This window comes from Hyperolius riggenbachi, chromosome 8 (assembly GCF_040937935.1).
Source record: "Hyperolius riggenbachi isolate aHypRig1 chromosome 8, aHypRig1.pri, whole genome shotgun sequence".
Taxonomy (NCBI): Eukaryota; Metazoa; Chordata; class Amphibia; order Anura; family Hyperoliidae; genus Hyperolius; species Hyperolius riggenbachi.
Window position 1 is genome coordinate 280,651,787 of NC_090653.1, and position 14,411 is coordinate 280,666,197.

Here is a 14,411-nt window from a genome sequence, read left to right on the forward strand (position 1 = left end):
GCCAAATGGAAGAAGAAAATTACCAGCTCAATCACCTTCCTTGACTCCTCCTGGGCTGCCTGCATCAGACTTCAAGTCACCATTACGTCACCACCGCGTGATGACACCTGATGTTCTGTAGCGGTACTGCAGGCTGTCAGTGCGCAGCGCCCGTGGAGGAGTAGACTTGCCAGAGCTCTCTTCGCCTGCGTGTTTTCCCGGTCCCTGCTTCCTCCTGGATGAGCGGCTGGTCACTAGTAAGTAGGCAGATCTACTTGTGACCTGTGGCTGTGTAACTGTCCCTAAAGATTAAAGGTTTGCAAGTCCACGTGGGTGGGGGAAGGGGGCACAATTTTTACACCCTTGCCCTGGGTGCAATTTAGCCTAGAAACTGCCCTGCCGCTAAACAGACTCGTTCTAGACAGGGCCCGTTCTAGACTTTTTGCTGCCTGAGGCAAACTTGTGAGGATGCCGCCCCCACCCCCTCCCCGGTAGGTAGTATAATTGCCCCCATAATAGGTAACCTGGAGAGGTAGTAGCCAGGAAGGGGGCAGCGGGCACAGCGGTGGGGAGGAGGGTTGGACCACAGCTCGCCTATCACAGCTTGTCTCCTCCTCAATGCCGTCCATTGTACTTACGGTGGGTGGCATTGCAGGAAGTGACGAGCTGTGATACGCAGTGCTTGGAACGTGGAAGAAAGAAGAGAGTCCGACCCACTTCCCCACTGCTGTGCCAGCTGCCCCTTTCCTGGCTACTACCCCCTCCAGCTCGGTGCCCCCCCAACCATGGCCAGGTGGGTGCAGCCCCCGCCCCCCCCCCCCCCCACACACACACACTTTTGCCGCCTGAGGAACCTGCCTCACCCCGCATCATGGGCGGCCCGGGGCTGAATGTGAACGGGGCCTGAACGCCAATCCACCCTCTCACTCTGTCCATCCTCACACTGTCCAAATGTCACACCTATATAAGGAACCTGCCTGTTATTGGTAATGTTTCCGCCGAGACCCAGGCGGAATCCATTGCTTCCGGGTCACAGCGCTTGTTCCCTGCTGATGACGCTGCTGCTGGAACGCAGGCAGCACATCCAGAATGGTGGAGGGCGCGTTCCCAGTACGCCCTCCGCAGATGTAAACAATAGTCAGCTGACAGCTCGGTGTCAGCTGACGCTACAGCTGACACCTAGGTAGGTGTACCACTGTGTGATTGGATGTGCGGAGTGTGGCCGGCCACTGATTGGATGAAAGTTGTATTTAAACTTGCAGAGTGCTCCCACTCATCGCCCGTGATAAACAAGCTAGTTGTTTGGTGCGCACTCACATTGTTGAATTTCTGGATCTCGGCCTTGGCTTGTATTTGACCATTCTTGTCTGCTGTTATTAACCCTTGCTTTGATTTCTGGACACTCTTGCTTGCTGCCTGGACCGACCTCTTCCTGTTACTGGATACTCTTGCCTGCTGCCTGGACCGATCTCTGGCTGTTAACTGGATACTTTTGCCTGCCACCTGGCTCGACCTCTGTTTGTTAACTGGATACTCTTGCCTGCTGCCTGGACCAACTTCTGCTTGTTAACTGGATACTCTTGCCTGCCGCCTGGACTGACCTCTGCTTGTTAACTGGATACTCTTGCATGCTACCTGGACGGACCATTGCTTGTTACTGGACACTCTAGTTATACCTGGACTGACCCTTGCTTGTTGCTTGAATAACGTTACATGTGGACCTTGCATGAACTCTCTCACAAACTGCCTGGACCATTCACTGCCTGTTCCTGAAACATCTGTCATTACTGGAAATCGACGCTGAGGGCCTCATCCTCCTGAATCAGGGTAATAGTCCTGTGTGATACTTATGAACTATTGAACTGTGTTACTTGCCTCAGTGGCGTTCTGGTGGGTTATTGTCGTCTCTACTTCAGTCTGTATGCCTTGCACGTTAAGACCTGGGGGTAACCGTAGTCAGGAGACAAATAACGTGTCCTGTTCATGGCTTGTCTGTAGGTGAAGACTGTGGCAATAGATTGGGGCATAGAGACTGATTGGAGACATTACCTGTCAGGCCTTACAACCCACAGCTTTGTGCAGCTCCTGATTATGTCAAGAGGCTGAATCCAGCCTGTCAACTAGAGTTGTTGGCTTTTCTCAGCTCTAAACTGCAGACATTTGCTGCCCACATGGCCCCATATGCAATCTTTTATTTTTCTCCTATGTTTTCTCCTAGGAGATCATTTTTTAACATAAAACTCCTTTTTGGTAGATAACTTATTTTTATCCAGGGGCGTAACAATAGACCCTGCAAGGGATGCCTCCGCAGGGGGGCCCAGGCGCCACAGGGGGCCGTGGGGGGGAAATGTTTGAAAGACTGACAGCTAAGGGCATGGAGAAAAAAAAACGTATTCTGCTCTCCTACCATTGTTATATGGACTGCATGTGTCCACCACACAGATAAGGACTCACACACACTTTGGAATTTATACACTGTCCCTGCTCCCTAGGGTTCGTAAAAAACATCTGTCTCTCACTGCTGCAAAGTTCTAAAGACTTGACAAAGACTTTACAACTTTTTTTCAAAATGTGACTCCTTTGTTTGTAGACTTTCCCTTTTCAGCAAAAGGATTCCTAGATTCTTATCACACCGGCTAATGACTTTCTGGCCTCTGAATACTTTTACAATGCAATCAGTGACATTCTGAATGTTTTGCCCAAGTTACATTGATACTATATCTTATGTTCAGCATGTCATTGTTGTTCCTCCATATAGCATGTGCTCTCATGTAGTAAAATAATAAGGCTGTGTGTGTATATATGTACTGGGAGCAGGGAGGGACTTGTCGGCTGCAAGGGGCAGCCCTGGGTAAGTAGAACTAGGGGTAGCATAGATTGCCTGACGTTTCTTTTAAAGGGGAACTGAAGTAAGAGGTATACGGAGGCTGCCATGTTTATTTCCTTTTAATCAATACCAGTTGCCTGGCAGCCCTGCTGGTCTATTTCTCTGCAGTAGTATCTGAATAACACCAGAAACAAGCATGCAGCTAGTCTTGTCAGATCTGACTTTAATGTTAGAAACACCTGATCTGCCGCATGCTTGTTCAGGGTTAATGGCTAATAGTATTAGAGTCAGAGGATCAGCAGGGCTGCCAGGAAACTGGTATTGCTTAAAAGGAAATAAACATGGCAGCCTCCGTATACCTCTCTCTTCAGTTCCCCTTTAAGTCTAAGTGTTTTTATCTGCATGGGGAAAACACACTGGTCCTCAGTTTTCCTGTGCAGAAAACGAGAGGGGGGGGGGGGCATCCAAAGTTTCGTGGGGGGCCCAGTGATGTCTAGTTACGCCACACAAAACAAAAGAGACAGCACACCACTGGCTGCAATCAGAGCCGGGACAAGGTCCTCCAGCAGCCAAGGCTGAGACACCAAAGTGCGCCCCTCCACCCCTCCCACCCCAGCCGTCACACACTGATTGCTATTAGACTAAGAGGGCCACAGGGCCCACAACCTCCCCAACACCTTAATATCTAGTTATCTGGCTTGCAGTCACTGCCATGTATACCCTTTTCTTATTTATTTCTGCTTCAAACACAATTAGGAATGACAGCTGAATGAATTCTGCGCTCCCTCTTACACTGCGCCCTGAGGCTGGAGCCTCTCCAGCCTATGCCTCGGCCCAGCCCTGGCTGCAATGAACTTTGCTGTATTGGAACAAGTGTACACTACATGTTACAGATATTACATCCTTCCTCAGGTGTGGAGATATCCTGAAGCCGTAGGAGCAATCCGGCTGAGACAAGGCACCGGCTCCTTTGAGGTCCAGGGGACCCTTTAGCAGTGTTCTCCAGGCATCCAGTGTGTTTGGTCAATGTCTAGTTACGCCCCTGTTTTTATCATAACTTTTGTGCACTTTGCAATGGAAAAAGTACCAAAAAGTAGATAAAAAAAGTACAATCTAAATTATTTTTCTAGCTTGCTGGTGGTTTAAAAGGCATTTTATTGGCAAGGCATGAAAATATTACCTAGGAGAAAAGGTGAATTGCATTTGGGCCATGATGTTGTTTTTTGCTCACCTACATGCATATCGGTACATTGCTAGCAGGCTGCTAACTCATAAACCGCCATGTGAAAAAATGTTGCATAAATCTGTTACAGGTAGTTCAAGGTCAACAACAGCATACTCACCCAACCCCCAGGTCACTCCCCCTCCCCTTTTATGGCCCTGGGGGTAACAGAAGTCTCCTACCTTTCTTTAGTGAAATGTTTGCAGGTGTCTTTGGAGCTGCTGGGTGTCACAATCAGTTTCAGTGATCTGAATATAGTCAGGGGACACCGAGAGGCCGATATAGTGTAGTAAGTACTGGTATAATAGGAGCAATGTGAAGTAAGTAAAGTAAAGCTGGCCATACACTGGCCCGATTTGCCGCCGTTTCGACAGCAGATTCGATCACTGGGATCGAATCTGCTGCCAATCGTTCCGGCTAAACGCACCTGCCGATCCGATTTCCTCCCGAAATCAGATCGGTCCGTCGATCGCGCCGTGCGGGAAATTACCGTCGATCGCCCGCAGGTAGGGAGCACGTCGCTAGCGGCGTCCGATCCGATACAGATATACATTACCTGACGCTGGCTCCCGGGTATCTTCTCCGCGCTGCACCGCTCTGTTCCTGCTTCCATCCCAGCGTACATTAACTTCCTGTGTCACTCCAGTGACCAGGAAGGTTAAATAGAGGGTGCTCTATTTGAACTTCCTGGTCACGGAGTGACACAGTGTACGCTGCCTGGGATGCGGTGCGGGATGCTGGGATGCGGTGCAGGATGCTGGGATGCGGTGCGGCGCGGAGAAGAGGACCCGGATCCAGCTTCAGGTAATGTATAGGGGGGGGGGGGGGGGGTAACGGACAGGCGGCAGGAGCAGCTCAACAGATTGTGATCTGTTTCAGGCTGAAATCGATTCACAATCTGTTTGCAGTAAAGGCAGCCATACGATCCCTCTCTGATCAGATCTGTCAGTTGGTCGATCTAATGTCAAATCGACCAGTGTATGGCTACCTTTATACACACAAACCAGGGTTACCTCATAGGCAACCACTGTATAGACAGGTGGGGAGATTAGACCTGTCCCAACTCAGGGTTAAGAAGTCGCTCTATGTAGATCAGAAGAGAGGGTTATAGTACCCCTCCACCAGGGGTGGACATAAGTATTGTCTATAGCAAAAACACAGACACTGTCAATTTCAAAAAGGACAAATATTTATTGACATACTCCAAAACAATGTTGCAACTTGCAACGCGTTTCACAGGTATAACCCTTCTTCATCAGGCAATAAAAAGAGGAGTATATATAATATAGCAGTAGTGGGTCTGGGCGGATTTATACAATGATGCAATGATGCCTCTCTGCTCGCTGCACACGTTTTTGGAAGTTGGATGGAGCAACTGCCATTTACGAAGTGCTTTTGAAAATAAAGAAAACACTGAAAATCCCCCATGAGGAGATGAGCTAGTCCAAAACCTGTCGGTTCTGACAGATTTCTACTCCCTACTGTAAGTGACAGCAACATAGGAGAAAAGTAATTTATAGCACATTTTACTCTTGAAGAAACGTACTTCTCATTTGTATATGTTTACATGTACAGTACTTTTTTCGAGTACGATTTTCGTGATATGAAAATGTGTAACATTTAAAGTACATGTGTATTATTTGTATGTCTGTCCCAGAGTAAAATACACTATAAATGTCTTTTTTTCTTATGTAGTCGTCACTTACAGTAGCTAATAAAAATCTGATAGATCTGACAGATTTTGGACTAGCCCATCTACTCATGGGGGAGTTTCAGTATATAGTTTTAGTCTTTTCAAAAGCTTGCCTTGGAAAAGACCTTTACAGTGGTGCTGAAAAGCCGGTCTCCTCCTGTGCACACTATTCTGTCAACTGAAGTGTGCACTGCCACTCAGGGTCGGACTGGGACACTGGGGGCCCACCAAAGAAATTTCAACCTGGGGCCCACACATCCCATGATTGCGGTGAAAAAAGGTGCACCGGAAGGTGGGCGTGGTCATGATGTATTATGGACAGGGCCAAATGTACATGATCTAAGCAGCATTGTAATCCAGAGACACTGCTGCCCAGCAAAACTTTGCATACAGTCCCCTCTTTCAATATAAAGTAATGTCCTACTTTGCAGAGGTTGCGACCACAGAGGTTGCAGAGGTTGGGACCGCACCGGGGCCCTTGGTCCAAAGGGGCCCTGAAGGTCCCTCCCTCAACTACAGTATTACTTCTCTATTGGCCCTGTGCTCATAATAATCACTTCTATAGATACTTTGAACAGTGGTAATCATTAACAAGCTATTTCCCATCCCCTACTTGCACCTCTGACACTGTAGTTGCCATTGGCAGGGATTGCTATGTATAGAGTGCTGGGGGGTAATCATTAACAAGCTGTTCCCCAGCCCCTTCTTGCACCTCTGACACTGTAGTTGCCATTGGCAGGGATTGCTATGTATAGAGTGCTGGGGGGTAATCATTAACAAGCTGTTCCCCAGCCCCTTCTTGCACCTCTGACACTGTAGCTGCCATTGGCAGGTTTTGGTGCATCGTATAAATTGTTATGTATAGAGTGCTTGGGGGGCCCCATTGTAAAATTTGCATTGAGGCCTACAGCTCCTTAGCTACGCCACTGCTCTCAGCATAAGTGATTACAGCACTGAGAAGAGAATTTTTGTGCTGCAGGCAGCAATTGGAGCTCTGTCAGACAAGGAGGGGGGGCCCACCAGAGACCTGGAGGTGGGGCCCACCGAGGGAAAAAACTGTACTACTGTGGCCCAGTCCGACCCTGCTGCCACTGCCATACAGGGAATGTCATTTTGAAAAAGCTTTTTGAGAATTCCTAAAAATCCCTTGTGAGGAGATGGATCTGTCTAAAAACTGTCAGATCTGTCACTTCTACAAGCCTACAGTAAGTGACAGGAACATACAGAAAAAATATATACTGTATATATATTAGTCTATGTGTATTCCAGGAACCACCTGGATGCAGGAGATTGTCGATCTGGTTGTACACGATGGAGATGAACAAATCTGTCGGAGAGCCCCCATATTTGAGAGGATGCCGTTTCTCGAGCTGTCTCATCTGATGAAGCCAGGTACTGACTCTTGTATGGATATTCTCTTGACTTCCTCACAATTTTCTGAAAAGGAATGACATACTTGTAGGACCACTATACGACCACTCTGAAGAAAAATTGTATAATTTAAAATGCATATGTATGCCTGTGTATAAAATGCACACTTGTTCCGGGTAAAAAATGCACTGTAAATTATTTTTTTCCTATGCTGCTGTCACAACAGGACGTACAAATCTGACAGAGCTGTTAGGTTTTGGACTGGTCCATATCCTCAAAGGGGATTTGCAGGATTTTTAAAAGCACTTATTGATTGGCAGTTGCTCAGCCCCACTGCAAAATAGTGTAAGGCCTGGGGCACACCAGAGGAGTTTTTCTGAGCGTTTTGAGTTTTTAAATCTGCTGCTAATGTTATCCTATGTGTCTGTGCACACTGGAGCAATGAGGTTTTGTAAAAAAAAACATAGCATTAGGCCCAGTGCACACCGAGCGGTTTTTGGAGCGATCCGCCGGCCGCATCCGCCTGGAAAAATGCTTGGCTAATGTATTGCAATGGGATGGTGCACACCGGCGGTTTGAGGTTTTTGCCAAGCCGCAAACGCGCCTCCTGCTGCGCGTTTGCGGTTTGCTAAAAAACCTCAAACCGCCGGTGTGCACCACACATTGAAATACAATAGCCAAGCGTTTTCACTGGCTGATGCGGCTGGTGGATCGCATACAAAATCCGCTTGGTGTGCACCCGGCCAAATATCTGCTCTCTGCTCCCAAAACCGCTAGCGTTTTGACGATCTGCTAGCGGTTTTGGTGTGCACTGGGCCTTACATTGGGAAGAGCTTTTGAAACCTCTAAAAGCTCTTCCCAATGTAATGCTATGTTTTTTTTTTTTTTACAAAACCTCATTGCTCCAGTGTGCACAGACACATAGGATAACATTAGCAGCAGATTTAAAAACTCAAAACGCTCAGAAAAACTCCTCTGGTGTGCACCAGGCCTAAGTGAGAAGGGAGGCCGGCCAGCATCTTCATATAGGGCTGGTGCACACCGAGCGGCTTTTTCAGCGTTTCTGCAGCCGCTTGCGGCTGCGGATCCGCTTGGTCAATGTATCTCAATGGGGTGGTGCACACCAGAGCGGGGGGCGTTTTGCAGAAACGAAAAATGCCAGGGTGAGGCATTTTTTGGATTGCGGGTGCGTTTCTGCCTCAATGTTGTGTATAGGAAAAACGCAAACCGCTCTGAAAAACGGCACTTCAGAGCGGTTTTGCAGGCGTTTTTGTTACAGAAGCTGTTCAGTAACAGCTTTACTGTAACAATATATGAAATCTACTATACTGAAAACCGCAGCAGCAATCCGCAAAACGCTAGCAAAACGCCATAGAAAAATTTAAAAAAGCGTTTCAAAATCTGCTAGCATTTTGCGGATCTGCTAGCGGGTTTTGGTGTGCACCAGCCCTTAGATCCTTTCCAGATATTGCTTTTGTAAAGAATATACAGTAGAAATACTGAGAATCCTCCCTGAGGAGATGGACTAGTCATATCTATCAGATTTTTACTGCCTACTGCAAGTGACAGCAACATTGTAGGAGAGAAGTAATTAACCTCCTGGGGACCGCCCATAGTAAATCCTAGGCCGCACTTTTGGCTGCCTAAGCCTGATGCAGCATAGGATTTACGCCACCTGCTTTTTCCGCTCCCACCGCGATCATGCGCACCCGAGAGGGTAGATTAAGCGGTCATATGACAGCCGACATCTCCCATCACTGTTTAGGAGCCATGGTGAATTGATTGGCTCCAGATCAAGTGATCACTACGATCGCCTGCCAATTGTAGTGACAACAAGAAGTTTTAAATCAGGATGATACCATTTATTGGCTAACTAAAAATGAATAAAAATAAGCAAGCTTTCGGCCTTGCCGCCTTCGTCGGGCTTACGTCCTGTTAGTTTGCAGGCTGGTGGTACAGACAGCTATATACATGCAACATCAAAAGGGAAAACCGATATTTTTTTCAAGCATAAATACATGTCATTAAGATGCCTTAATTCAAACAGAACATCTAAATGGGATTAGAGGTTGCTACCTGAGATAAGGATCCTTGTTTACTCCATGCTCACAGACCTGGGATTAGGATTCACCCAGAGGTATCATAAATTTTTAGTTCACAAGTTCAGCTATATAGGCTGAGAAAGTTCAAATATCATCAGCCTCATACCAATATAAAAAGTTTGTGTCCTTATTCAAACCCTTCTCCACAGCTTTGAACCAATTTATAAATTTTGTTTCTGCTTGTGATAAAACGCGGAAAAGCCGCCGCGTGTACTGCCGGCAAGGCAGCTGATTCCGCGTCCAGCGTGGCGGTTTGCACGCAGTAGCGTGCGTCTGGTGTGGCTGGGCCTGTTAGTTCACACAGGCTGAGGAATACGCGCACGCGCTCTGAGAGGCAGAACCTTTCTGACAAACAAGGAGGAATCAGCTGACCAGGTTGGTCAGCTGACCTCAAAGCAAGTGGCTATTGGTTGATCGCTGATGGGTGGCGCCGGAGAGCGCCGCGCTATATATAGTCACTGCTGGTCAGTCTCAAGTTGTCTGCCGTTGCGAACACTACGTGGAAGCACTCAGACCATAGTCAGATCCTACAGTGTGTTAGAACCAGGAGGACCTGGGAATTCACACTGAGCCAGATTACTTTTGTGTATTATTGTGTTATACTTCAGACTAGTTCCAGGGTGTTGAGACCACGGACCTCACACCCAAGATTAGGGACTTTGTGTTATCATTCTGTTATACTTCAGACTATTTCCAGGGTGTTGAGACCACGGACCTCACACCCAAGATTAGGGACTTTGGCCTCGATTCATAAAAGTGCTGTCAAGCGGGGAAAATCGAGCGGGGAAACACCGCTGTCGGTATTTCCGCCTTCAGGGTGGTAATTCATAAAAATGTAGCTAGATGTGACAGGCGTGCGGAGATATTCCGCTGTAGGCAGGCGTTAGGCTGTCAGGAGACATGCGGAAACAGGAGAAGCAGGCGGAGTCCCTCCGTGCGGTGTTCTCTCTGCAGCTGCTTGGGAGGTCTGTCCCATTCACTGCACTGTATTCCGCACGCTTCTCGCCACATCAGAGGTAGCGGTAATACCCGTCCGCATACTGCTACCTCTAATCTTTATGAATTGACTACTTGTTACTTTTGCTATGGTAATCACCGCGCAAGGCAATGATTTATCACTCTGCTCGCGAATGTCAGCTTTTCATGTGGAAAAAGCCTTTATGAATACAGATTTTGCTGTGTGGTCGGTAAAGTGAGCCGTTTTCAGCATTTCCGAATGCGGGAATGCTTTATGAATCGAGGCCTTTGTGTTATCATTCTGTTATACTTCAGACTATTTCCAGGGTGTTGAGACCACGGACCTCACACCCAAGATTAGGGACTTTGTGTTATCAATCTGTTATACTTGGGACTAGTTCCAGGGTGTCGAGACCACGGACCTCACACCCAAGTCTAGGAATACTCTGTACCATCATATTATACTCCAGACTAGTTCCAGGGTGTAGAGACCACGGACCTCACACCCAAGACTAGGCATTGTTGATATCTGTTATGACCTATTGCATCCCTGACTATCCCTCTGCTTTCTGATTCGGTACCTTCGCATATCTGATTATCTGTTGCCAATCCCTGCCTGCCTTTGGATACCGAATCAGCCTTCTGTCTATGTACCTTGTCTGTCTGTGTGTTGCCGACCTGGCTTGCCCGACCTAGAGAGCTATCTCTCTCCTTAGAGATAGTCTCCAGACCTGCTAGTGACATCCACCTTCAGGTGTCACTCCCTCACAGGTTCTTCCTACCTTCAGCCTGGGACTCCTTCCCTTTGGAGGCCTCAGGCTGTTGGACGGTTTTTGTACTTTTCAAAAGGCGGTATCGCCCATACCGCCAGAGACCACCTGCCCCTCCGGTGGTCTTACTCAAAGTCATTACTGTTGCACCAAACACTCACATTATAAAGGTGTCCAGAGGTTAGTTATACTTAGATTATCGGTGATTCTGCAGATCATCAATAATCAGGTATAATCTGTATTCTTGGTTGGTGATACTGCAGATCACCCATAATCAGATTCTCTCTGTGTGCTGACACCAATCGTTACACTGCTATTAATCGATCATTTGACGTTTTGAAGCCACCCTTCAGGGCAGTGACATGAAGATCATCCATGCTGTGCCCGTTGGACCGAAAGTGTGTAGCAACTGGGAGTTCAGATTTGATATCGTTAATTAAAAAAAAATACCACCAGCCTGCAAACTAACAGGATGTAAGCCCGACGAAGGCTGCAAGGCCGAAAGCTTGCTTATTTTTATTCATTTTTAGTTAGCCAATAAATGGTATCATCCTGATTTAAAACTTCTTGCTTTTACTGATGGCTAACACGGTACAGTACCCTATTGCTACAATTGTAGTGAGTGATTACTGAAAGCAGTGGCGGTAGGAGAGGAAGAAAAGGACCGGGACTCACCTTCCTGACGTTTCCCTGGTGATCGTTGCTCCCTCCCGCTCTTTCCGCCATCCCTGCTCACTCTGCCTCTTATGTCGGGTCCCAGATTGATGATGTCATCAAGCCGGGACATGGGAACTTAGCGGCAGTGCAAGCATGGATGCTAGACAGAGCGGAGGGGGGTAGAACTGCTCATCGCTGGAGCCTGGGAGGCGAGTAATGGCTGCTGGCTATACGGGGGACACCTATCTATACTGCGGACACCCATGCCTAGCTATACTAGGAATACCTATGCCTGGCTATCTAAATGCCCCCCCCCCCCCATGCAAAAAATGCTCTAGTCCTTAAAGGGAACCTAAACTGAGAGGTATACGGATCTTTGCTTTTAAACAAAGTCCTGCTGATCTCTTTGGCTGCAGTAGCGGTTGAATCACACACCTGAAACAAGCATGCAGCTAATCCAGTCTGACTTCAGTCAGAGCACCTGATTTGCATGCTTGTTGAGGGTCTGTGGCTAAAAGTATTAGAGACACAGGATCAGCAGGAAAGTCAGGCAACTGGTATTATTTTACAAGGAAAACTCCATATCCTTCTCAGTTTAGGTTCCCTTTAAGAGGGGAGATGGCGGTCCTGAGGAGGTTAATAATGCATTTTATATGTATGTATTTTATTAATTTCTTTGCGATGGTGATCCTTTAAGACACTCCCCTGTCACACCTCTAGTCACGGCCCATCCCCCATTTAGAGATGGACTAGTCCAAAATCTGTCGGTTCTGTCAGTACTACCTACTGGAAGTGACAGCAACATGGGAGAAAAAGTAATTTAAGGCTCATTTTACTCTGGAAAGAAAATATACTTCTTATTTGTATATGTTTGCTCATATTTTACATTTTACAATTTTTCACCATAGTGCCCTTTTAAGGACCAGAGCAATTTTTACCTTTCAGCGCTCCTCCCTTTCATTCGCCAATAACTTAATCACTACTTATCACAACAAAATTATCTATATCTTGTTTTTTTTCGCCACCAATTAGGCTTTTTGTGGGGGGTGCATTATGCTAAGAATTATTTTATTTGAAATGCATTCAACAGGAATAATAAGAAAGAAACGGAAAAAAAAACATTATTTCTCAGTTTTCAGCCATTATAGTTTTAAAATAAAACGCTCCACTTTGTATAAAACCCGCACATTTTATTTGCCCATTTGTCCTGGTTATTGCAACGTTAAAAATATTTCCCTATTACAATGTATGGCGCCAATATTTTATTTGGAAATAAAGGTGCATTTTTTCAGTTTTGCTTCCATCACCAATTAATATACCCACTTGACATACATATTGAAAAAAGTTAAGTCCTTAAGGTAACTATTGTCTTTGTTTAAATTGTCAGGGTTTTTTTCTGTAAAAGTTTTATTTATTTTGATTCTAGGAGAGTGTGGGAGGTAAGGGGTTAATTTTAATGATATGTGTTATTCTTTTTATAAAAAAAAAACACAAAAACAAATGTAGGTGTAATTGTACTATTTGGTCACAAGAAGTCCTCATTCATTATGTTTCTGAGCGTACTGTTAGTACGCTAACGTGTATGTGTTTGTTATTACAATGACCGCTGGCATCTCATGTGTTCCCATTCACTAATCTCTCCCTACTAACGGGTGACGGCAATAACGCGCGTGGGAGTGCACAGCAGCAATAGACGAATATCTACATCCCTGGGACTCAAGTTGAATCCTGAGGGATGTAGATTTACTGCACTTGGTGCTGCAACTAGTTAATATATCTTGGGGGAACAAATTGAGCTGCTTAAAGGAGTACTATCGATTGAAACGACTTTTTTTTTTTAATACTCTATGTTAGTGTACACATTACCACTAGTGCTAGGGGCACTTTATTTATTCACCCAGGTCTCTCTCTCTCACTATCCCTGCTTAAAAATTCATTTCTCACACAGCTCTTAGTAGTGTGGGTCACCCTGAGCTGCTTGGTTACTCTGTCACACAGCTCACAAATATATTTCACTGTGTCACTCACAGCATGCAGCAGACATGAGGAGAAATAGGCTGATCTGAGGTGGTAACAGGTAACTAAGTGAGCTGGAATATTGCTGGAATATAACTAGCTATTGTGTTTACACTCAGACTGGCTGCCTGGCTGTCTGCTTGAGGTGATACACTCCAGGCTGCATCCACTTTACAAGCTGCTGAGAGGGGCAGACCACTGTTTACAATTAGCATTATTAGTATCGTTATCAGTCAAGAGAAGCAAAGATAATAAACACACATTGCTAGAATCTTTAACCCCTTACCACCATATCAACAAGTTTCTTTCAGCAAGGTGATAATTAAACTATAAACTGAGGAGTTGATAGCAACTCCCCTGTGCAGACATGGTCTAGCCCTCTGGGAGCAGTCAGTATTAGATACATTTTGTATCCAACACTGACCCCAAAACTGAGGGAGGATTTTACAGCTGAGAGGAACAGCTGTGTGAGGAATCAAATTGCTCCTAGTACTTGCCCTAATGTGTGCTACAACATACAGCATTTAAAAATAAATGCATACATCGATAGTATTCCTTTAATTCTGGTGTCTGGGGAACTGAGCTGCTTAATTTTGATATGTGGAGATAAAAGCCAGACTGCCTCTGTGGCAGTATAACAAATAACGATCTCTTGTCTGTTGGCACTGAGATTTTCCAACTTGCCGGAGCAGCCTTTCAACCAATAACGTGGGAGGTGGGAAGCCAGGGGGTGAATTTATCGCCGTGCCTGGGGCCCTGTATGAGCTTAATCCAGCTCAGCCTGAACAGCAGATTGCCTCTGCTTCTTTGCTTTGTA

General features: G+C 46.3%; 1 protein-coding gene across 2 annotated transcripts in view; it reads left to right on the plus strand.

Moving 5' to 3' along the window:
* LOC137527928 (sulfotransferase 1 family member D1-like) overlaps positions 1 to 14,411 on the plus strand; it is an 83,601-nt gene that overhangs the window by 16,049 nt on the left and 53,141 nt on the right. For both annotated transcript variants that reach the window (XM_068249000.1, XM_068249001.1), the window contains exon 3: positions 6,991 to 7,113. In XM_068249000.1, the coding sequence (XP_068105101.1) occupies positions 6,991 to 7,113 (123 nt within the window). The remainder of the gene's footprint in view (positions 1 to 6,990; positions 7,114 to 14,411) is intronic.